Source organism: Canis aureus, chromosome 24 (assembly GCF_053574225.1).
Source record: "Canis aureus isolate CA01 chromosome 24, VMU_Caureus_v.1.0, whole genome shotgun sequence".
In the NCBI taxonomy this organism is placed as follows: domain Eukaryota; kingdom Metazoa; phylum Chordata; class Mammalia; order Carnivora; family Canidae; genus Canis; species Canis aureus.
This window is the reverse complement of record NC_135634.1, coordinates 25,800,601-25,825,729: the sequence shown is the minus strand read 5'-3', so window position 1 is coordinate 25,825,729 and position 25,129 is coordinate 25,800,601. Positions and strand designations below refer to the sequence as shown.

At 32.3% G+C, this 25,129-nt stretch overlaps 2 protein-coding genes across 11 annotated transcripts in view; one reads left to right on the top strand and one right to left on the bottom strand.

Moving 5' to 3' along the window:
• FBXO8 (F-box protein 8) overlaps positions 1-25,129 on the top strand; it is a 76,009-nt gene that overhangs the window by 32,874 nt on the left and 18,006 nt on the right. For all 4 annotated transcript variants that reach the window (XM_077868597.1, XM_077868594.1, XM_077868596.1 and 1 more), the window contains exons 2-3: positions 15,647-15,983; positions 19,255-19,381. In XM_077868597.1, coding sequence (XP_077724723.1) covers positions 15,655-15,983; positions 19,255-19,381 — 456 coding nt within the window. In that variant the 5' untranslated portion in view covers positions 15,647-15,654. The remainder of the gene's footprint in view (positions 1-15,646; positions 15,984-19,254; positions 19,382-25,129) is intronic.
• LOC144295922 (uncharacterized) lies at positions 3,329-23,189 on the bottom strand. 7 transcript variants are annotated; one of them, XR_013363059.1, is made up of 4 exons: positions 22,840-23,180; positions 22,007-22,104; positions 7,030-7,204; positions 3,329-5,734 (listed from the first exon to the last, which is right to left on the bottom strand). XR_013363059.1 is itself a non-coding variant. In XM_077868598.1 (4 exons), the coding sequence occupies exons 1-4, from the start codon at positions 23,068-23,070 to the stop codon at positions 5,629-5,631; spliced, it is 459 nt and encodes a 152-aa protein (XP_077724724.1). In that variant the 5' UTR covers positions 23,071-23,189; the 3' UTR covers positions 3,329-5,628. The 7 variants fall into 7 exon arrangements, 1 of the variants encoding a protein (XP_077724724.1); XM_077868598.1 differs by having other exon boundaries at positions 7,181-7,204; positions 22,840-23,189; XR_013363062.1 differs by lacking the exon at positions 7,030-7,204 and having other exon boundaries at positions 5,446-5,734; positions 22,840-23,088.

Genomic DNA, 25,129 nt, shown 5'->3' with positions numbered 1-25,129 from the left:
TAATGCATCAATCGTTGATACTGAAGTGTATGAAATATACATCCAGCTCAAGTTGCTTTTTCATTATTTTACTATTTTAAAACAAGTTTAATGAAATATATCCACCTCCAGAAATTTATATTCTGTTACTTTTTTTCTTTATTTTGTTCTTCTGACAAATTTATTGAGATACATTCTATAATAAAACTAATAAGTTGAATAAGTTCACATCATATGTGGGGCAAGTACTTTAGTGACATAGATATGATAAAAGATCTGTGGTTTCAAGTTTAGGCATTAGGTTTAGTCATCAACATTGGAGAAAAGAGAAAGAACAGAGATTTATACACACACATAGGCCTCCATCACCTCTTTATTTATTTTTCTCATTTAATTTTTATAGAATTATAGAATTTTACAGCTAAAAGAGACCTTAGGGATTGATCATATGGCTCAAAATCCTTGTTTTACAGGTGAGGAAATTGAGACATCAAAATTTAAGTGACTTTCCCAATATAGTTATATTTTCTCATCTTATTTCTGACTTCCCTTGTATTCAGGCTTCCCTCAATATTTTAATATCTCATTTAATTTGTCTGGAAGCAATTCAGTAATTACGGTTTTTATTATGCTTTGCTTTTTAATTCCTTAACTCTCATAGCAATGGCCATTTTGGTTAGTGAGCATGGAGTGTGCTGTGCCCCAAGGAGCTGATATGGTAGTTGATGATTAAGTAATAGTGCAGTTAAGAAAGAACCAGTGTAATTAACAATAATGCTGGTGAGAAGTATGATTGCTTTTACTTTAAAAGTTGAATTTGTTTCTTTACAAGTTGAGAAGTATGATAAATTTATTTAAAGATTTATTTAAAGATTAAAACAGTGGAACATTTCTTGCAAAACAAGCCAAAAGAGTTAAATAAGGCTAAATTTCTCAGCTTTTTTGGTTACATTTAAATGACACATTTTAATTTTTACATTTGTTTACATGCCATTTGGTAACACTCACTATAGAATCAAATTAAATAACTGGAAAAAAGCTTCAGAAAGTAATATTGTAAGTCTTTTTGAATTAAAAAAAAAAAAAACACTACAAATGGTATGCCTTTTAGTAACACAAACTGCTCTTGCAGGACCAGATCTTTAAATTTAATGAGTAGGTGTTTTTTCTTTTTTTTTTTTTTTTTATGTGTTTGAGGTACCTTGTGACCTCTTAGTACTTAACTATTTCCCTTTTCTCCTTAGAAAAGACCTCCTTGTGGGCTTACCTTCCTTCTTTCTCTACAATTGTTGCCATTCAATTTTAAGGGTGTGATTGGTTATCATGTTTTTTCTTCTCTCTTTTTTCTCTTTTTTTAAAAAAATTTCTCCACCTACTGTGTTCTAAACTACTTTGGTGGTCTGTTCTTTTGGAAGTAGAGAAATAAATATTGGGCTGCCCATTTGATTCTGAAGGTATTGTAGAAAATATTTTCTCACAGAATTTCTCATGTTCTTATGCCATTGAGTAATATCTCATGATATCATTTAAAGATTCTAGTTGTTACTTCCTAATTGAAAAATATTGAAAATTTCTAAAAGGATAAAAGTAAGTAAATTTCCTCATTTTTAAGTCTTAATAAAATTAGCATTTTAGAGATAACACTTCTGGTAGGCATCTTAGGTCTTTATTTGAGATAAGAAAAATCTTATTTTTAAATTTCACTGTTTAAGAATTTAAATTCAGATGTTATAGAATTACTGAACAAAACTAATTTTTTATAATGAGTTATTTTAATTAGATTATTTCTATGCCAATCATCATATACTGGTGATTTAACAGTGTTTGCTCAGGAAGAGACTTATGGAATTGACTTGCTTCAAATACAAGTATTTAAACAAGAGTGCTTTTTTGATCCTCCAGGCTCGTTTCTATTCTTCCCATCTTCCATGTGTATTTTCTACTTAAATGATGTTGTAAAACCATTCTCTATTACACAGAGTTGTCTCCACAGCATGTGCTATTTGAATGTTTGGTGCCATGGAATTACTAAAAGTACTACTGCAGTTACTTTTGTCTTATAGAATAGTATTTCATTTGATATTCAATTTGTTACCTAGAGATATTTTGATTAAAGTTGCTTAACATTTTTACAGATAAGCTTTATGTTTGATACACCAACAGCTATTAATAGCTATCGTATGCTTTTGTGGAAATACTCTACTCTTGAAAAGAGAACAAGACATTAGAAAGATAGTCAAAAATACTATCTATTTTAGAAACAGCTATGTACTTAATAGAAAAGTGTTATGGTTCTTATAAACTCTAATACATTGACTAATATAGTTGTTGGTGAGTAATTTACACCACCTTCTAGTTAGAAGTGTGCTATGTAATACCGATTCATTTGTCTAAAACTTTTTTAAAATGAGAAAACTGCATCTAAGATCATGTCAGAAATGTACTGCTGTTTCTTGGATTTTTGCATTAAGAAAAAAGTGAAGCAGGACCTACATACTGCTTTACCAATTAAAAGATGCTTTTATATATGTTATCTTAGTTAAGACTTACAGCACTCCTGTCCTACAATACAGAGAAGTGATTTCCCTCATTTTATAGGAAATGGAAGCTCACAAACCTTATTTGAAATATCTAAGGTCACACAGCATATGGCATAATTGGAGATGTAACTTTTAACTCATCTTTCCGAGTAATAATGTCAAGAAAACTTATGCATTTTTCTCAAGCAGACATCATACGCCTATATTCTCTAATCTCAGCATAATAAAACTAGAAATAAATTTTAAAAACCAAAGAGGCCTGAACATTTATTTTTTAAAAATAGGCTCATCCAAATAATTATTACATCAATGCATAGTATTATTATTAATGTTGCTGTTATTTTAATAAAAACAAGGATACGTAAGAATTTAGCAGATTTAAACAAAATTTATTCTGATTTTAAAAATGTTTTTAATACATAAAACCATTATTTGTATATATTAGAAATATTTGAAGAAATCCAATTTACATTAATTTATGTACTTTGATTTTTAATGAAGCAAATTATACCGATTTTCTCTCTAATCTATTTTTCATTTGCATTTTTATTAAATCAAGGAGGAGGCACACAAATACCAATCCTTTAGCATTTATATCCTTACCCAATTTTTTTAACCTTAGAAAGTTTTTTTTTATTTTTTTGTTAAGATTTTATTTATTTATTTATGAGAGACGCAGAGAGAGGCAGAGACACAGGCAGAGGGAGAAGCAGGCTCCATGCAGGGAGCCTGATGTGGTACTCCATCCCCAGTCTCCAGGATCAGGACCTGAGCCAAAGGCAGACGCTTAACTGCTGAGCCACCCAGGCGTCCCTCTTTACCCAATTATTGATATAGACTATATAAATAGTTAAAACATAGGATTGTGTCTTTAAGGATTTGTATTCCTTGATCATGTCTTCTCTTGACCTATATAGTAAATTCCATGGAGTCAGATAAAATTTCTAGGTTATAGATTTTAATAATTAGTAATATTTCCTGAAATCTAAAATAGTTACTCTTTGCCAAATGACACTAGACTTGCTATATCCTTGGTCATTCTCTTTAGAGCAGGCATTAGTTTCTCTCTCTTATTTTTTAAAATGTTTTATTAAATTTTTAAAAGATTTATTTTATAGAGATAAAGCATGAGCAGGGGAGGTGCAGAGAGAGGAGAGGGAAAGAAAACCTTGAGTAGACTCCCTGGTGAGCCTGAAGCCCTACTTGGTTAGGACCCTGATAATCATGACCTCAGTTGAAATCAAGAGTCAGCACTCAGCTGACTGAGCCACCCAGGAACCCTTGTTTTTTTTCGTTTTTGTTTTTATATATTAAAAAGCAGTTTATATTGAGGTATGATCCACATACCATAAAATTCACCCGTTTTAAGTGTGCTATTTTGTCCCCCCTTTTTTGAGATAATGCTGGATGCACATGCAGTTGCAAGAAATATGCAGAGGCATCTCTTGTATTCTTTACCCAGTTTCCATGGATGGTAACATTTTACAAAACTGTAATATACAATCACAACCCAGGCATTGACATTGATACAGTCCATCTTTCTTATTCATATTCCCCCAGTTTTATTTTTACTCTCATGTATAAATGGGTGTATGAAATTCTGCACAGGTTCATGTATCTTGTACCATAGTCAAGATACTTAACAGCTCAATAGATTTTATGCCCTTGTATGATTATCCACTTCCCTCCTGGGTAATGATGGTGAACATGTCACCACGTGCTTGTGTACCCTTTGTTATATTCTCTTTAGTGAAATATCTGTTCATGTCTTTTGCCCCCTTTTTAATTGAATTGTTTGATTTTTTTTTTTTTTTTTACTGTTGAATTTTGAGAGTTTATGTATTCTAGATACTAGCCCTTTGTCAGGTGTGGTTTTCAAATATCTTATCAGTCTGTACATACTTTGTGTTTTCATCTGCTTCACATGATCTTTCAAAGAGCGAGTTTTTGATTATAGAGGTATGCTTTGTCAGTTCTTACTTTTATGGATCATGCTTTTGATGTCAAGTATGAGAACTCTGCCTGGTCCTAGATCCTTAAGATTTCCTTCTATGAATTTTTTAAAAAGTTTTACAATTTTATGCTTTACATTTAAGTCCATGATACAATTTGAGTTAGCTTTTAAAAGATATGTGAAGTTTAAGTCGAGGTTCATCTAAGTCAGTATTTTATCATTGTTTACCATTCATCCCTTTGTTCACTCAACAAACGTTTACTGAGCACATTATAGATCTAAGGTACTGTTTGGTACTAGATTTATCCATGTAGCCTATTGTGTGGAATCAGTTCCTCATCTTAGGACTTAAAGTTAGTTCTTACTTTGCATGGTACCATGTTAACTGAAATGTGCATATTAGAGCTGTGGCCTTACCTTGCATGGTCCCATGGTCACTATTAGTAGTGCAATACTGTACAAAGCAAGGACTGCCTCTGTACAGGCATACCTCGGAGATATTGAGGGTTTGGTTCCAGACCACCACAATAAACTGAATATCACAGTAAAGCAAATCGAATGAATTTTGTTTTCCCAATGCATATAAAAGTTAGGTTTATATGGTCATCTATTAAGTGTGCAAAAATATTATATCTAAAACCTGTACATACCTTACTTAGAAAGGTAATTGCTAAAAGATGCTAACCGTCATCTGAGCTTCCAGAGAGTCATGCTCATTGATCAGAGACCACCATAACAAATACAATAATGAAAATGTTTGTATTGGACACAGATACAAAGTGGACAGATGCTGTTGGGAAAATGGCATTTATACACTTGCTTAATGCCAAGTTGCCACAAACCTTCAATTTGTTAAAAACTCATTATCTGTGAAGTGTAGTAAAGAAGAACACAATAAAAAAAAGATATGTGTATATATACATTTTTAAAAGTTATATTTCTTTTAATAAATTAAATCCAATAAACTTGAAAAAAGTACAGTATGATAGGTGAGTTCCAAAAGTATTGTTTTAATGAATATATTTGAGTAAATACTATTCTGTAATTAGTATGCTTAAAAATATGAATCTCAACAATTGTAACACTGATTTTAAAGATCTAAGAAATTAACATGCTATTCACAAAGCACTTTAAAATTCAAATTACTGGTGATTACTAGACATAGTAGAAATTTCCTCTTATTGACAGATTTATTTTGTGATATTGCCAGAAGGAACTTTGATATGTTGAATCTTCCCATGAAGTCTTGAAGTTTTCATTTCTAGAAACAATGATCATGATTAAAGATGATGGTAGTGCTTAGTGCCAAAAAGGTATCTGTTCAATCACTGACTGATGACTAAGTACTTGACTTTACTTGTCAAAATTTGTTTTTATATATAGTGTATCAGTCTAAGCAAAGTTAGCTGATGCTTCTTACATTATATATTTACTAGTTATTTTTTTTCTCCTAGCAAAGGTAAATAGCATCTCTTCCAAATTTCACAGATCCTAAATTAATGAAATTTAGAAGCAGGACTATATAGGCTCAGGTAATTAAATCCAAAATAATCAGGTACACTCTGAAATGGAAGAATATAGGATAATAATTTAAAGAGGGTTGAGAGATAACTACAGAACTACCTGTTATTGTAAATTACCTCCTGTGAGCTAGGTTCCCTAAAGTTAGCCCCTTTAAGTCCCATGGGATAAGAATTATCTGTATTGAGGCACCTGGGTGCCTCAGTTAAACATCTGAGTCAGTTAAACATCTGACTCTTTGTTTTAGCTCAGGTCATGATCCAGCCTCGTGTGGGGCTCTGCACTGGTCATGGAGCCTGCTTGAGATTCTTTCTCTCCCTCCCCTGCCCCCAAATATATATATATTTTTTTAAAAAGAATTATCCATTATTTTACTGATGAGGAAAATGAAGACCACAAATATAGGTGAATCAGATTCTGTGTTGGAGTTTGAACCAGAATTTTTTTCACATCAAAACCTATGAGAAAAGCTGCAGCTGGGAACAACAATGGAGGTAATAAGCAGTTACAGAGAAAAAAGAGATGAGAGCCAGTAATGAAGAAACAGATGGTAGATTGCCTTTGCCATCTGTGAGCTCTAACAGTTCTAGCATAAGATTTGGTGGTTAAGAACACAAATTCTTTGGATTCAGACCTAAGTCTAAGTACTAAATTTTACATTTACCAGCTATGAGATCTCAAGCAAAGTTACTTACTTGGGTCACAGTTTCCTCAGCTATAAAATTAGAGTAATAATTTCTACCTATTAGAGTTGTTGTGAGGATTAAAATGAGATCATCTATAAAAGTTTTAAAAGTGCTTAGCACAGAGAGTATTAAATGGTGGTTTATAGTACATAAACAGTATTATAGTTTAATATTTATATTACTAGATATTATATACTTAAAATTATGTACAGAAGGAAGAAACAGCCAGAAATTCCAAGCCTTTAATATGAACACAAAAAGAATTAAAAGGGGTATTTTCAATTTTCTTTAAAAATTTTTTCTCTATCCTTTAAACATTTCTGTCAAAAATGGCAAAAATAATTCTTACTATTTTGATGTTTTCTTTGACAGGAGTCTCTTCTCTTAAGCCATAGTGCTGGGCCTCTATTTCCTTAGTGATGGTTTTTAGTGTGTATAATACTAAACTAACTAATTTTTAAACTGCATGCACATCAAACGAAGAATTTTTTCAAATTCACCTGGTTGAATTCCACACGAGATTTCTGTTTACAGAAAAGTTGTAAGAATAATAAAAATAACTAGTATATGCTCTAAGAGATTCATCAATTTGAAAATTTTCCAACCTAACTTTAGCACTCTCTCTATATAGAGATAGATATTACTATTTTTCTGAACCATTTGAGACTAGGTTGTATATATTATGTTTTAACACTTCAGTGTGTTTCCTAAGAACAAGAATATCCTGTGACACAGCCACTGTATGGTTACCAATTTTTCCCATGATGATTCTAAATGATTCCTCTAACCCATTATTCCTTTAATCTTTATTAGTTGACATTTTACTATAAAGAACAGCTTTCTTTTTTCCTTTATTTATTGATCATCAATGTAAATTTATGGATTCTTTTTTTATGTGGATTATAATCTATTACTGTCCTTATTTTTATTTTGATGCTCAAATTGTCCTATGTTTGACTAATAGCTTTTTCACATTAGCTCTTGACATTCCTTTTGACATTTTCCCATTGCTTTTGTTTCCATTTTTTTTAGGTCACTGGACATTCATAATCTACATTTAAGGAACATTGCCTTGGGATTTTCTTGGTAGCCCTTAAGGGGGTCCCAGGTGGAGACTGGAAAGATTGAAGTTGGGAGAAAGATATACCTTTTTGCCATATTTATATATTGTAGACCTTCAGTGGATTCCTTCTCTAAGCAAACTCTCAAATATGTAATATGTAGATTTATGCTTTATGATTGTGTTTATTAGATTAAGATTAAAATTAACTTTTGTCAAGAGTCACTGTATGAAATTAGGAAAAACTAGCCAAGTAGTCATTGTGTAAATGCTTCAGCCATACTTTAAAGATTGAACAGTGGGGGATCCCTGGGCGGCGCAGCAGTTTGGCGCCTGCCTTTGGCCCAGGGTGCGATCCTGGAAACCAGGGATCGAATCCCACGTCGGGCTCCCGGTGCATGGAGCCTGTTTCTCCCTCTGCCTGTGTCTCTGCCTCTCTCTCTCTCTCTCTCTCTCTCTCTCTCTCTGTGTGACTATCATAAATAAATAAAAATTAAAAAAAGAAAAAGATTGAACAGTGGATCTTTGGGACCATAAAATACTCGATTTGTGGATGTATGCACCTGTATAGAGCTGGTGGTCCTTCCTTTGAGATGATTGGTTTGATAGCCATTATACTGGGCCACTTACAAACGTTAGAAGAGAAAGGGAGTCTTTCTCTAGGGTTCAATCTTGAGAGGAAACACTTTTTCATTCAACCTAGATAAGGGAAAGGGGTTGGAGTGTGTGGCTAATCATTCTAGACACTTGATACATGTGTATTGAGGGATAGCTCATGGTCTGTTGTTCCATATTAGTTCATTCAATATTCATGAAGATTGCAAAGGGGCTGGTTTTTTTTTTTTTTCATTATTGTGTAAAGAAGGAAATGGTGACCCAATAATCCCTTGATTTTTGTTTCTCATTTTACTCTCAGTTGTTTCCATAGTTACACTGTGTATTGGACCCCCAAAAGCCTTTTGAGGTTCTGCAAGATAATAAGCCCCTGCTTAATTCTCTGCACTATTCCATATTGTCTTTCTCCTTCCTCTTCATGGCTTCATTAGCAACCACTACTCCTCCCACTTCCATGTTACAGAAATGTGTTGAAATGTTTTGTCCACTCAATAGCCTGTTTTCCTTCTCTTTTAGATTTAAGTTTTCCCTTTTTTATTTATTTTCTCTCATTTTAATAGGAGAAAAAGGTGGTAAATATATGTGTTGAAACTTAAAATTTTAACAAGAAGCTAGGAGTTGACTATAAAAGATTTTTCCAAAAGTGAGTTAGGATATTCTGTTATCTACTACTGTTTAATTGTTATCTCACAAATCATATTAATGAGATGGTACCCTACCATTTATATTTATCCAGGTCCTGGCTTAAGACCTATTCCTGAAACCATGCTAGCATGAATCAAAATAATTTTAGAGTTTAGCATATTAAAATCAAGCTATGTGATACTGAAAGCTTATTTGGAAGGAAAAGCACCATATATGCATAATAACACTGGATGTAACATGCCTAAGATATTGTCAGGTAGAGATGAAACAAAATCATTTAGAGGTGATAGTGACTGCTCCATAAATGGACCTTTAGGTAAGCAAGCAGCTTTATTCACTCTTAGTGATAAAGTTTTTCAAAGACCTTATTTTTTAAACATTTTATTTATTTATTTGAGAGAAAAAAGAGAGAGAGAGAGAGCGCATGAGCAGGGGATGGGGAAGCAGACTCCCCACTAGCAGGGAGCCCAATGTGGGGCTCATCCTAGGACCCAGGCCTTATGACCTGAGCCAAAGGCAGACCCTTAACCATCTGAGCCACCCAGGCGCCCGACTTTGTTTATTTTTGAAAAATATTGGAATTTTCCTAAAGTCATGTTAATTTCCATTTATGTTATCCCAGCTACTGTGCCATTGTAGCATAGGACTTTAGAAACACAAAGTTAAGTTTGAACTGTATAAGATAATAAAAATACGAAATTCATATATGTTAGGTTAAAATAATAAAATAGGTGTCTCTTTCAGCTAATGTGACATATTTATCCACAGTATTACTGAGTGTTCAAAGCTGCTCAGTTTGGTGTTACCCATACCATAGCCAGTAATACCAGGTTTTTGAGTCTTCTATCCATTTGAGAGGTTTGCATATTCATATACATATGTACATGAGTACATTTGCAAGTAGTACAGAATTGAACATAAATATTTGGCCCTTACATGAAAACAGTATGTAATATCTCTGAGACATAAGGAGCATTATTTGACTACTGTATTAAAATGATCAAGATTATAGCCGTGTCTGCATAATTCCAGGAAAATAGAAATTATTAAATAATGTTCATTTGCATGTTTGGCCATTGTTTTGAGATTCTTCATCCAATTTATTTATATATTTTTAAAGATTTTATTTATTTATTCATGAGAGACACAGAAAAAGGCAGAGACACAGGCAGAGGGAGAAGCAGGCTCCCCACAGGGAGCCCAATACAGGACTGGATCCCGGGATCCCGGGGTCACGCCCTGAGCCAAAGGCAGACACTCAGCCCCTGAGACACCCAGGCGTCCCTCTTCATCCAATTTAAAAAAGAGTTTTGAGATTTATTTTGCATTAATCATTCTCTGTAAAAATGTACATTTGAACTTACTAATAAATAATATCTAAATCTTTGTTTATAGTTATCATATTATCATTCCTGAAAATTGCCTTGATATTTTTTTAAACCATAATTTTTTCTCTTCTCTGGAAGGAAGAATTTCAACTTTGAAATCTTGTATGGAATTTTTGTTAGCATAATTTCTCCTCTGTAACCTATGTAATTATGAAATTTTAATTTATTTCCATCAGATGAGAAATAATGAAGCACTGTTCCTCACTTTGGAGACCAAAAGAAAATCTCTTTGGTTTCATTTTGAAGGTCCTTAGAATTTTATAAATCCTCTGAATATGATAAACTTTTAAGTAAAATAAATTCAAATTTGGAGAAAAAGGCATGGGATATTTTAAATAGTATTAATTATAGTCGATCTTTATTTGCAGATTTTGTATTTGTGAATTTTCCTACTCAATAAAATTTATGTTTTTAATCCTGCAAATCAATACTCTCAGCACTTTCACAGTCATTTTCAGAAATGTACAGATCTGCAGAAAATTTGTATCTTGACATGCCATTTCCAGCTAAGGTCAAATAAGGTGATTCTCCACTTTTTTGTTTTAGCTCTCATATTGTAAACTAGTGTCCTTTTTGTGATCTTTTTAGTGGCACATTTTTTAATATTTTGTGCTCTTTTGTTGATGATTTCATTGTTTAAAATGGCCCCCACATTTATTGCTAAAGCACTGTTTAGCCTTCCTAAGTGCAAGAAGATTGTGATGGTGCTTTATAGAGAAAATGCCTATGTTAGATGAGCTCTGATCAGATTTGAGTTCAGTGTTAATAAATCAACAGTGTATATTAAAAGTGTCTTTTAATAGAAACACGCATAAAACAAGCTTATATGTTCATCAGTTGGCAAAAAATGTAGCCAGAAGCATGTGGGAACCTAACCCCTCCATGTCTCCTAGGAACAATGGTTCATATTGGCTAATTTACTGTTTGCAGTGACTTTATAGAACATAACTACCATGAATTACAAGAAATGACCATATTTCTTTTATTTGTACATGAAATAGACTAACTGTGCTCTTGTAAGAGTATTGTTTCCTGGAAGTGTCTATATTCCTCAACCTGTTTTTTTTTTTTTTTTCCTCAGCCTGTTTTGAGTGAACAAGTTATTAGCAGTGGTTTAATTACAATCTATATTTGTACCAACTGTTTATTTCAAATACAAAAGTTTTTTTGCGTTTAATTTTTTTCAATTTGAAACTCTTTGTATATTCAGTGATTCCACTATGCAGCTTGATATTTTTTGGACTGATTTCCTGGCACAAATGACAGTACTGTATCTTTTATGATGTATGTTTTAATGTTGAAAATCTTTATACTAAGATTTTATTAAAACTTTAATAAGTCATCTGAAAATTTTGTATTTTAAAGTCAGATTTTGATCAATTCAGTCCACACACCTATTTTCAAGAATTTTGAAATCATGTAAGACCCCAGCATGAAACTATCATATTTTACATCTCTTTTAGAGGCAGATGTTGACACATTACTAATAACACCAAAATCTGTTTCATGCCATTGTTATTGGCTCTATCATAAGACATGCTGAGGTTTGAAATTTTTTGTGGAATATAAGCAGGCTTTTTCACTTTTCAGGTTTGGGTCTGGTTAGTTGGTTGGTTGGTTGGTTTGGTCATCAATATAAAAATTGTATTTATGAGGAAAAGAATAATGGCTGAAATATGAAGTAACTAAAGGAGATGAAGAATTATGGGTATCAACATGAACAAATGAGTTTATTCAGTAGGCATAACATCTGGACAACTGAAGAATCATTAAGTTTGCCAATGTTCTCATTTTCACTTTATGAAAATATGGTCTTGTCACAACAAACTAATAGCTAATATTTTCGTAGCTATGGAATGAACTTTATATGCATTATCTCATTCAATACAACAACCTCTTGAACTATAGATATTATTATGTAATATGCAAATTATCACATTATATCTGAAGAAACCAAAGCTTAGAATAGTAAATAAATTCCCCAAGGTCCTATAAGTAAATAACAGTGCAGTCAGGATCTAAACTCAAGTCTGTTCGATGTCAGAGTCCACAATATTGTGCTTCCTCCATGACTTACTTCACAGCTTCTGCAATGGATATCATGTCATTGAGAGTTTTATCACTTTTCTGACAGTTCCACCCACATTTCACATTCCTGTTACCCTAAGGAGAATGGAGATGGAACTCTATAAACACCCTTTCCTTTCTCCAAAGCGTAAATTTGATATTAATCTTCCCCAAGTGGTTTATTATACTTTGGTTTTGCCCAGTATCAAGAACCTGCTTTAAAGGGAAAGGACATTTCAGAAGGGCAATTTGTGGTATTATTCATCAGTAGAATAGAGAATGAAGTTTCCTTTGTCTGAATTATGTGCACATAAGACTCAAGCTTCCACCCTCCCCATCACGTTTTTTTTCCCCCTTCCAAGAGCCAGCTGCTAGCTTTACCTCTTTCTACCTGCCGGATGCTTTCTGAATCACATTATCCAGTGTTCAATTTAAGTGATCCCCATTAAAGTCCAGAGCCTAGGGAAATCACCCTGATTCTGCGTTCCCTAGCAACATCTCTGAGAATAACAACAGCTGCTTAACAGCTGCTTAACCAGAAAGATGCTGCAGGGGAAATACACAGAAATTGATATCAAATGCCTTAAATCTTGAGACTTCAAACATTGTAGTTACCATGTTGTATTATTTACTTTTAGTGGTATAAAAACAAAAGAAAAAAATAATCATCAGAAAAGGACAAGATATGCTAAATGACCTTAGCAAGTAATGTGATTCTAGATATTTTCTTGCTAAGATAAACAGAGAAATAGTCATAATGGACATAATGATCTTTATGATTTCCAATCTTGAAATGTTAATTTGTGTCAAGTTATACTTATGTTATAATATGACATGGCATATTTAAATATTTAGCAAACAAACTTCCTTACAAATTTCTGTTGATATTCTTTATTTTTCTGTTAATAATTTTTGCTCTCTTTAGTTTGCCTTTTCCAGAATGTCATATAATTGGAATCATACACTATGTACTCTTTTCAGATCATTTTCTTTCACTTAGTAATGTGCATTTAAGTTTCTTCCATGTTTTTTCATGGCTTCATAGCTCATTTTTTTTTTAGTTCTAAATATTTCATTGTCTGGATATACCATAGTTTATCCACTGACCTATATTGAAGGATATCTTGGTTGCTTACAAGTTTTGGTAATTATGCCTAAAGTTGTTACAAACATTGTGTGCAGGTTTTTATGTGGATATAAGTTTTCAACTTATTCAGGTAGATACCAAGGGTCACAAATGCCAGATCATATAGTAAAAGCATGTTTAGTTTTGTAAGACACTGCCAAACTGTTTTCCAAAGTGACTGTACCGTTTTGCATTTCCATGCCTTTGCCTGCATATGGTGGTGTCAGTATTTTGGATTTCAAGCATTCTAATATATGTGTAACATTTACTATTTCATTGTTTTAATTTGAGATTGTAGAACAACACATGGTGTGGGGTGTCTTTTCATATGCTTATCTGCTACCAATATATCTTTTTTGGTGGGACATCTGTTGATCTTTTGCAACTTTTTAAGTGAGTTGTTTTCTTATTGTTCAATTTTAAGACTTCTTTGTACATTGTAGATACCAGGCCTTTGTTAGAAGTGTTTTGCAGAGATTTCCTCTGGCTCTGTATTTTCAATCTCTTAATATTCCATATTAAAAATACAATTTAATTATTATGACCTAATCACTAATTTAAGAACTGCTACCATTATTGTGGTATGTATTGTAGAGATAAAAGATTTTTTTTGGTTTCTTTGTTAAAGTTAATTTCCCCATATTTAAAAATTATTAATCTATTCCTTCTCTTTGTACCCCCCATCCCTTTATACTTAAGCTGCTGTGATTCCAAGAAGTTCACTTAAAGGAGAAGAGTGAAAAATTATCCTGGACTGTTTTTCTGTTCTAATCAACAAGTAACCCATTACAGTAGTCATTATCCAGATAATAGCCAATAACTCAGTAAATATACATGTGGAGCATGCCTTTTTAAACACTGAAAAAAATATCTTTGACATTCTTTGAAATGCTACTCAATTTTCAAATTGTTCCTAATATTTAAAATTTCTAGTCACCCTTGAGGTTTTTTCTTTTTTCTTTCCTTTTTTGTTAGTTCTCATTGTAAACAGCTAATTAAAACTGTTTTAAAGATAGGTCGTGCTATGAAATTTATTTTAATGATTTTATTTGAAAATCCGATTTCCCCCCAAATTTTTAAATTACATACATACACATATTAGTAGTCAACTCGGATTTATAAAACAAGAATATTTTTATTTGGAAAAGAGATCCTAGAAGTCTCTATTAATTAAAACCTCTTCTTGATTTCATTTTTCTCAATGAGTTTATTTGCCTAGGAGAAGTTACTTACTCCAAAACCAAGATCAAACAGGAAGTCTAGGCCAGTAGTTTCCTAACATTTATATACTAGGCAGTCTAATATTTCTTAACAGATAAACATAGAGCTACTGATTGGAGGTCAAATGGAGGTAGATGAGGCTGGTACATACTTTCTTCTTTATCTTTTCCCAGGCATCTCTGAGGAATCCACAGGGTTATATGGAGAAGAACTGGAACATTAGTCTAAATTATGATTTTTATTTAAAGCAACAACAAAACCAAATAGTCATTACTAAGTTATTTATCATGGAGTTCTAGGTGTCTAATTTATAAGGTTTCTGAATTAGACTTCAGGGCCTATGTTACATTTTATTACAGTCTACAACTTAAGTGTAGACTGGCAAGAATTAAAGGAAAAACCTGTTTCACAGCTGTTATGCATCTGGGAGTTTGGTTAAAAGGGGCTAGCTTAGCTTAGCCTGGGTTGTGATAAAAAGCAGGGTCTAGAGGCCTTTTAACTAAAGTCCTGTGCTCTGATCAGAGCTGTATTTAATACTGGCCCATAAGTCCACATAATTATAATTTGTAAGAGTCTTTAGGACATCAGTAACTTTTAAATCTTACCATGTGAAAAATGATTATGTCACCTGTGGACTTTAAAAGTAGTCAGCAAACTGGGATAAAGGTGATGATCAAATCAAGTATTTCTGCAACTTTCTCTGTCCAAGTTTTGTACTTTGGATGTTCCAGCTCTTTGTAATATGCCACTCCTTTGAATATGTTTTAATGAATAATGCTAATTCTGATAAATTAATGCTTCGTGTCACAGTTCACCTTCTTACTATATCCTGGCTTTCTCCCAGGCTTGCAGATGGGTCAGGGGCTGTGGAGAGTGGCCAGAAACCAGCAGCTACAGCAAGAAGGTTATAGTGAGCAAGGCTACCTCAGCAGAGACCAGAGCAGGAGGATGGCTGCCAACAACATTTCTAACACCAGTCATCGTAAACAAGTCCAAGGAGGCATTGATATATATCATCTTTTGAAGGCACGGAAATCTAAAGAACAGGAAGGATTCATTAATTTGGAAATGTTGCCCCCTGAGCTAAGCTTTACCATCTTGTCCTACCTGAATGCAACTGACCTCTGCTTAGCTTCATGTGTTTGGCAAGACCTTGCAAATGATGAACTTCTTTGGCAAGGGTAAGTTCAACCTAACATGTTTGATTCAGATATCTCTAAAGGCAGTCATGCTTAAATGTTATTTTTATAATAGACATATATTATGATGTATTTCTTTTTAACCTAGGTTTGTATTTTGACTTGCTCTTTATTAAAACCTGTCAAGATAATGAATTAGCATTACAGTCAAATTTGATATTGGGGAAAGAAGGACAGTATAAAAGAAAATGACTCTGTAGTTAGAAGATAAGTTACCAATCAAGAGATGTCAGTTTATTATAAATCAGAAGTTATAAGTTTATTCTAAAAATACAAGTTGTTGGGGTACCTGCCAATCTTGGTCCGTAGAACATGCAACTAACTCTTGATCTCAGGGTTATTAAATTTGAGCCCAACATTGGATGTAGAGATTACTTTAAAAATAATATTAAAAAATTCAAAAATAAAAATACAAGTTAAGTGAGAATTTATAATTCCAAAATTTAGAGTGTTCACACCCCAGTATAGTTTGTGCTTCTTATATGAAGGTTATGTTTACTTATTTAGATATTTCTTTCTGTCATAGAGGTGCTTGTTAACATAATCTGTGGTGACTGTTTCATCTACTTTTTATTTTTTCTAACCAACATTTCATCAATGAAGTCAAATAGAATGTAAGGAGATAATCTGCTTGCTGAAGTAAAAGTAGACTATAGAAATTATAGTAGCAATTATACCAATTTAACCTATAAATTTAAGAATGTTTGGAAGATAATCTATTTTATGTAACTGAAGTTACTCTTTAAATAAGATCATATACTTGAGTTGTAAAAATGTTACCAAACTTAGAAGAGTCACTGGATCTTGAGCTTTCTAGAATTCTTTACTAAGGCATATTTACTTTTTTTTTTATAAATTTTTTTTTATAAATTTATTTTTTTTATAAATTTATTTTTATTAAGTTTGCCAACATATAGAATAATACCCAGTGCTCATCCCGTCAAGTGCCCACCTTTGTGCCCGTCACCCAGTCACCCCCATCCCCCGCCCACCTCCCCTTCCACCACCCCTAGTTCATTTCCCAGAGTTAGGAGTCTTTCATGTTCTGTCTCCCTTTCTGATATTTCCCACTCATTTTTTTCTCCTTTCCCTTTATTCCCTTTCACTATTTTTTATATTCCCAAAATGAATGAGATGCTAAGGCTTGCTTATTTATTTATTGATTGATTGATTATTTTAAATGGGACTTTCTAATGATGTGAAAAGACAAAAAGCAAAGATCTTTTTGTTACTTTAAATAATTTCCAAGTGAAAAACTAATTGAGAGAATTAATAAATTATCCAAATAGCCAAACTTTAGTAAAAATGTATTACCAAAAATGACATTTCTAACTTAGGCTTTCTGATGCTACAGAATTATAGTATTAATTATATAGTTAATCTCAGCCTCTAAATAGATAAAAATCATCAGCCTCACCCTGTTACTCTCTCATTGTCTTGTTATAGTGAAGGTACTGTGGAAGTGAGAAAAAATTCTATTTGTGGTGCTTAATAAAAGAACAAAAAAATGCTTTAAAACTGGCTCATTTAAAATTTCTTTTCTGCATTTTTGTATTCCCAGAAAACTTAATTTGTAATCCTGTATCCTGTATTTGAACTCTGAAAAAAAGTTTATTTCTAAGTTATCTGACCTCAATCAGAATGTATTCTTTATCTGGGATTTAAATCTGGATGTTCATTTCTGAAAGGAATGCTTCCTATATTGTTACCACATAATTATGCCTATTTTTATGACATTTTTTTAATGATAAATTACTTCTATTTTCAATTGAAGGCTAGCTTAGTCTTTATTTTAACTTTGGATGTGTTGAATATTTATTAATGTTGAGAGGTTCTGTTACTTTGACATAACCAGTAATAAAAGTCAAAAGCAATAAAACTAAAGGGTTTGCTAAAATATTGATGTCTAAACAAGCTCCTAAACTTGCTATATTAGAATCAATGATTTAATTTGGTTGGTAAAAATAATGCAAGGATATAAATTAACTATTAAGATATTCTCATATTAAATTACATACTTTATCCACTATCCTCACAATTTTTCATGTTACAGGCTGAGACGGTAACATCTTCGTGTTACCCTATATACATTAAATAATTTCTAAATGAAAAACTAATTGTGTGTGACATGAAATTTAGCCAATATTCAATAATGAAAATCAGAAAATGAAACTACTTTAATAATATCTGTCACTACAAGTAGGTGTTTTTGAACACACAAAAATCAGATAATTTTGAGATAGAGTCATTAAAAGTGCACTAAAATATTTCAGTATTCTCTGTGTCTCTAGAGTATTGCACTTCTATTTAATGATCTATGGTCTAATGATCAAGAATTTCTAGGCATTGTAATAAGAAAAAATGTCTGTGTTCATACCACCCTGAATACGCCTGATCTTGGTAATAAGAAAAAATAAGATTAAACTTTAGCTTTCAAATAATAACCAGTAGCTAATGTCTCTGTACAGAGTTGGACACGACTATCCCAATCTGCAAAAATAATGTGTTTTGATACAAACTACTAGCATTTTAGGTTTCATATAATTTTTAAGCAATCATGTATCACTGTGATGGTAAAAAACTGTTTTGAAGCAGTTTCTTAAAAGCATCTATGCTTAATATCACGCATAGTTTTTGATGTATGTACTGAAGTTATAGCATCATAATTTCTATGTTTAGTTTGCCAGTTATCAGTATATATATATACTGATATATATATATATATGTAAAAAAAATAAAGTGCTGCCCCTACCTAGCAATCTTTACCTCCATTCAATTTTACTTTGCAATAGAGCATATAGTTACTTAATCTTGTTTAGCTTCTTGGTTGAGATTGCTAACTATGGAGTAAGATTCCTTGGGTTTAAATCATCTTTTTAATCTTTTATTGTGTCTATGTTTATCTTTAGCACCAAAATCATTGTGTTGTTATAAAGATTAAGCAAGTTAATACTATTATAATTTTTAAATAGTGCCTGACATCTAGTAAGCACTGAATATTATAAATAAATAGGCTATCATTGCTATTATTAGTAATAGTTTATATTTAACTTCAGATAGTACTCATGAATATTATTAATCTTTATAACTCATGTTTATTAATACTATCAGAGTTGCTAAATTGAAGTCATTTGTCAATCACACTCTAGTAAAAAACAAGTACAGAATTAAACATTTTCAGCTTTAGACATAAATTTCATGTTACTGTTTTATTATGTGTATATATAATGTTTTCTGATTTTATCTTTTATAGGTTGTGTAAATCCACTTGGGGTCACTGTTCCATATATAATAAGAACCCACCTCTAGGATTTTCTTTCAGAAAATTGTATATGCAGCTGGATGAAGGCAGCCTCACCTTTAATGCCAACCCAGAGGAGGTAAGTGAAGAACTTGAATATTTGTAATAGTTGAACTTTATTACTCTCTTGCTGCAGCTTTCTAGTACAATAAACTTGCAAGTAAAGTAACAGTCATTGATGTTCCTTCTCAATGAGGAAATTACTGAGAAGCCCACTAAGTTGAAGTTAATGCTATATAACATAGTCATTTCTCTTTCCTTTATCAACTCACATTTTAAACCTACCTGCCCATGTTGTATGGCAGCTTCCATGACATATATGCAGTCCTCTACATTGAACTGATTGAAATACTACTCTATTATATGTGGAGAGCACAAGATAAGTTCATCAGATTTATCTGCAGCATTTTCTTCCTGTTTGATTTTTCTATTTAGTAAGGATGCAACTTTTATCAGAGACAATCACAAAGGACATTGTTCATTTGTGACACATCAAAATGCCTTTAACAGTCCATGTTTCCATAGAAACTGCTTTTAGATTGTTATAAAATTGAATAATTTTGTATTAACTAATTATTTCTTACTGTAACATATAAGAATGATCAAAATATGAAGACAGTTCTTTCATTTTTTTTTCTGTATTCTCATTTTAATATATCCTGGAAAGGTCAGATGCTTAGAATTGCTTTTTCCCCCTCAAATGTTTAAATGTCTACTAGACTTATTCTTAGATATCTAATGGAAATTATAAAGCACTCAAAACTACTACTTCTAGGTGAATTCTTTTCTCTGGAAAAATTTAACTGCCAGTTATTTTCTTTTATTTAATTTTCAAAACCAACTTTTTTTTTTAATTCATTGTAGAGGTAGTAAGGATTATTTAAATTATGCAGCCAAATATTTTTTAAAATATCTTAACTCGGGATGCGTGGGTAGTAGCTCAGTTGGTTAGGCATCTGCCTTCCACTCTGTTCATGATCCCAGGATCTTGGGATCTAGCCCTGCATCTAGCCAGGCTCTTCCTCAGCGGGGAGCTTGCCTTTCCCTCTCCCTCTGCCATTCCTCCTGCTTGTGCTCCCTCACTCTCTGTCAAATAAATAAATAAATAAATAAAATAACTTTTACTATGTTATAGTTAGAAACATGTTTCCCCATGTACTGTATTTGAATATTAAACAGAAATACTGATTTTATAAATAGGCATATAATACAAATAACATTTTAAAAATTAAATTGACTTTTTGCTTCTTACATACGATTTCTTAACTTTTCTTATACATGAATAAAAATATAACACCATTGCAAAAGTTTACTGATACACCATACATTATCAGTTAAGTTTTAGCCCCACAAATATAACAAAATATATATATTATAAAGCCTGATATAAATATTTGAATTAAGAAGCCTGTTCTCTCACTACTGTTTAATAAGAGTTTTGATGTTCAGATTAAGTAGAAAACTGATACTTAATTTAGAAGACAAACAAATGAATAAATTATCACAAATTTAAGTTTTGGGGATGGCTGGGTGGCTCAGTGGTTAAGCATCTATGTTCAGCTCAGGTCGTGATCCCAGAGTTCCAGGATCGAGTCCCACATCAGGCTCCCTCCACGGAGCCTGCTTCTTTCTCTCTCTGCCTATGTTTCTGCCTCTCTCTCTGTGTCTCTCATGAATAAATAAATAAAATTTTTAAAATTAAATAAATAAATTTAGGTTTTATAACATCCTTTTATGGCAATTTTTTTTTCTGGTGTATTTATTTTATCATAAAATACACTTGTTCTTATTTTTGGTAAAATTTAAGTTCTGTTCCTTCCAAATTACAGCAATAGTCTCCATGTCACTTTCTGATCTTACACTATGGCATAGCTCTCAGTTCAAGAGATTCTTCTATACTTATATATTTGAATAATGGCATGGTTTCAGAGACTTCATTATTAATGTTTATTAGAATTAGATATTACTTGTAGCTAATTAAAACAGTTCCTATGATGAGCTTTATAATAAGTTACATATTTTGCATTAGTGTTTTAAGTTAGTCAAATGATGATTACTGAAGAACCTTGACAGAATAGTACAGTGTTTAACTCTAGGTACATAAGAATCAGGAAAGGCAGCTATTACAAGCCCCAGTCTTATTATGCCCAATTTATCAAGGCATCTGGTTCCTGTTATAAATTATACTGATAATGAGTAAAACTATCATCTTTAATTCATATCACTTGCAAATGTCATATTCTAAGGAAAGAATAACTTGGTAAGTACTGAGTTGTAGATTTACAAAGTCAGAAAAGTTGGATGTAACTGCTGATATTGATTATGGTAAGTAGCATTCCTTGCTAAAGGAATACCTATTTTTAAAACAAATTATGAGGCCATCATTTTTATGTAAAGATGAAACCATAGATAGGCCCTTATATACTAGAATATGATATGGATTGGTTTAAATATCTAAATTGAAAAAGCTAGATGTCAAAATATGTTTCCATCTTTGCAGCTACATATGTCAGACTATTGAGTTCTTGTTACACCTCCTCTACTGTGTTTGGAGGGGTGGGCAGAGAAAAAAGGTAAAATGAACAGACCTTTTTTTTATGTATAAAACTTTAAAAAATTTTTAAATCGAATATTTGCTAAGAGAGGGGATTGAAGTTATTAACATAAGATTTCTAGATCTTCAGATTTTACTTATCCATCCTACCTTCCATTGTTGAGAGTTGGCTGTATTTTCTTTTTCTTCACTCCTTTGCCTGATTTAAAGATATCTTGGAGCATTCCAGAAGTGTTGAATTCTCTATTCTGAAAGGGGTACACAGTGCTGTCAAGAGACATAAAGCTGAACCTTTCATTTTTTTTTTTTTTTTTTTTTTAAGCTGAACCTTTCAGAGTGACTTGTGGTTCCAGAATTCTGATTCTGTTCTTTTAAACATCGGTAACTTAGCAGGTATTGTCTGATAACAAAATAGAATCCTATCTTTACCAGAATGCACCTAGGTTATAGATAGGCAAAGAAGAACATTGAGATAAATACAGTTGTAGATGCAGAGAAACGAGGGAAAATATTTTAATGACTATATTCGTACTTCTTCATTGACTAATATAAATAATATCAACTTGGTTGTTTATCCAAGCGAAATCTTCAGAATTAAAATAATGTAATTGAAAGAGTTATCCTAATAGATGTTTTTATATAGAACTTACCTGTACGAGTCATACTTTAGCCAGGTCTTAGAATGACTCTTGCCAAGTTTTTTAAGTGCTACAAATAAGGAAGTACTTTGGAGGTTGATTTTCTTTCCCACTTCATTGGAGCACTATCATCAGATGTGTTATTTTGGGTTCATTTAAGCTTGAAAAGTAAATTAGTTTTGATGATATGTGTAAATATAAATTTTGATTTATTTTAAGTACCTGAGTTAAGATGTGTATAATTGTTCAGTATTATAAAAACCTACTTTTCCATAATTTCTAGTTCTGTACTTATCATTTTGATAGCAAGCATCATTAAAATATTATAAAAATAAGAATACTTACAGCCACAGGGAACAAGATTCTCCAAAGGACATCGTTCATGTCACGGATATGGGTAACCAAACTCCACAGCAACTGCTGGCAGTGGCTCATGGGGTGGGGGAGAACATCCGCACAGTTTGTGGTACGATTATCTAGCACGCTGTTGTTATCTGCATGACGTTGTGATCTCAGCTGTATGTAAAGTCTTGATCTTGTGCATGAGCTTGTGTACTTTGTGGCAGGTGACCACATTCTAGTAAAGGAATGTGCTAAAAACCATCTGTTTACATTAGGCTGTATTTCCCCTGCATGTACAAGTTATGTGTGTTGATTTTATTCTCCTAGTAGTATTATGATAAAGTAATTTTACTTATCAACCAATTAACTATATTCCTTGAGCTCCGTTTAGTATTAAACATTTTCTCAGTTATTTTTAAATTTAGAATCTGAAAAATTGGAAGCAAACATGATTTAATTTCAGTATATTATAGGTTTTATTTTTGTGTAAATATGTTTAAATTTTTTTTTTAAATAATATTCTTGAGAGGCCTGGGTGGCTCAGTCAGTTGAGCACCAGACTCTTGGTTTCATCTTAGGTCATGATCTTAGGCTCTGTGGGATCGAGCCCCTCAGCTGAGAGTCTGCTGGAGAGTATCTCCCACCCACCCCCTCACTCACATGTGTGCTCTCTCATGTTCTTTCTCTTCTTTAAAAATAAATAAATCTTTTAAAAAAATACTGTCTTTGGGGTCAGGTAAAAGCAGTCTTTTTTTTTTTTAACCTATAGGCACATTTTTCTTGTCTTCATAAAGGAAGATGTACATGCATGCATACAATTTTGTGCATAATAATGAGATTGATCTGAGGTAGAATCTATTATGAGAAATATTTTAAATTGGACCTATGCACACATTTTAAATGGAAATACATAAGCAATTAATTTTCAATATAACATTTTGTTGTTGTTGGGCCAGCTAAAATATAAGCAAGAAGTTTGTAGTTCTCCATTATAAAAGGGAACTCAGGAGTTTATACTCAGATATATTAAATCTTACTGACTTTTTGCTCCAGTATTCAGCAGCGAAATGTTCATTACCATTACTTCATAGCATAACAGTGATGAAAGGTAACTTTTATTTTTATTCTTAAAGATAGAAAACCCTGATTTGTATAATCAGAATGTACAGATAAGCATTTCCCAAATGTATTCTTTGCAGTGATTATTACGCTGGATAATGGACATCGTCAGAGTTCCTGAGTCTAATAAATTTGACCATGATAGGTTATGATTACTTGTCTTATTTAAAGAGTAACTTTTCAAAGCCTTTAATACATTGATGCACATTGTGAGTATATGTTGTATGCAGCATTATTCAGATTTATTTGACATAGTGTTAGATTTATTTGGCAGTCTCTCTCTCTCTCTCTCTCTCTCTCTCTCAGCAAAGTAACATTCTAGGGGACATGTTCTGTGATATGCTAGTGTAGATTATCTGTAATCTTATTATGTGTAAAAAAATGTATTTCTAAATAGACACATAGCTTGAATACCTTCTTGTTTACTGAGCATTATATGATGTCTATTTTACCAGTAATCTTTTTTCTTTCTGAAAGTCTGTGAATCTATATTTGTTCTCTTTCCTTTTGTCTAATGGTATTATTACAAAAAAAATTAAAACTGAAAGTTGTGCCTTGAAAGACTGAGAAGTTTATCCATGTTCTATATTTTAATTATCTAATATGTTAAGAAAATTTTTACTTTATAAAATAAGGGTAGGACAACAAACCTAATAACAATATTGAATTTAAATGATTGCCTTTAAGCATTGATATAAGTATGCTTGTCAGATAATTTATAACAAATCATTTATCATTACATCCTTGATATCTCATTCTCTATACTAACTCAATTATCTCTCGCAACACAGGAGTATTTTCAGTGAAGGCTGACAGGCCACTAAGATGTTTTGAAGTTTGGCAAATGTATTGCCCACTTTTCCTTGTATGTACCAGTTGGGGGGTTTGGGCTGGAAGGAACAGACAGCTTAATAGTGGCTTAATCATATACATTTACCTACCTCCAGAGAGACCCAGAGGTGGGTATCCTAGAGTTATTTCAATGATACACTGATCTCATGGCTTATGCCTTCTTTTGATGATAAGCTGGCCACCACCACTCAAAGTTTCATATCCTCATATGAAAGTATCCTCAGCACAAAGATTGGGGGCAAAACAAAGAAACTCTCCTCAAATTCCTTATGGTTGTTAGGAAGTAAAATGTCTTTTCAGGCACCTTCAGTGTACTTCTACT

Coding starts and splice junctions, on each gene's coding strand:
- LOC144295922 (XM_077868598.1), bottom strand. CDS start 23,070: ATGTGGTCACCTGCCACAAAGTACACAAGCTCATGCACAAGATCAAGA. Junction 7,205..22,006: donor CCAACTCTCAACAATGGAAG/GTAGGATGGATA, acceptor TTCTGTAAACAG/AAATCTCGTGTGGAATTCAA. Junction 5,735..7,180: donor CTCGTGTGGAATTCAACCAG/GTGAATTTGAAA, acceptor CATTGTTTCTAG/AAATGAAAACTTCAAGACTT.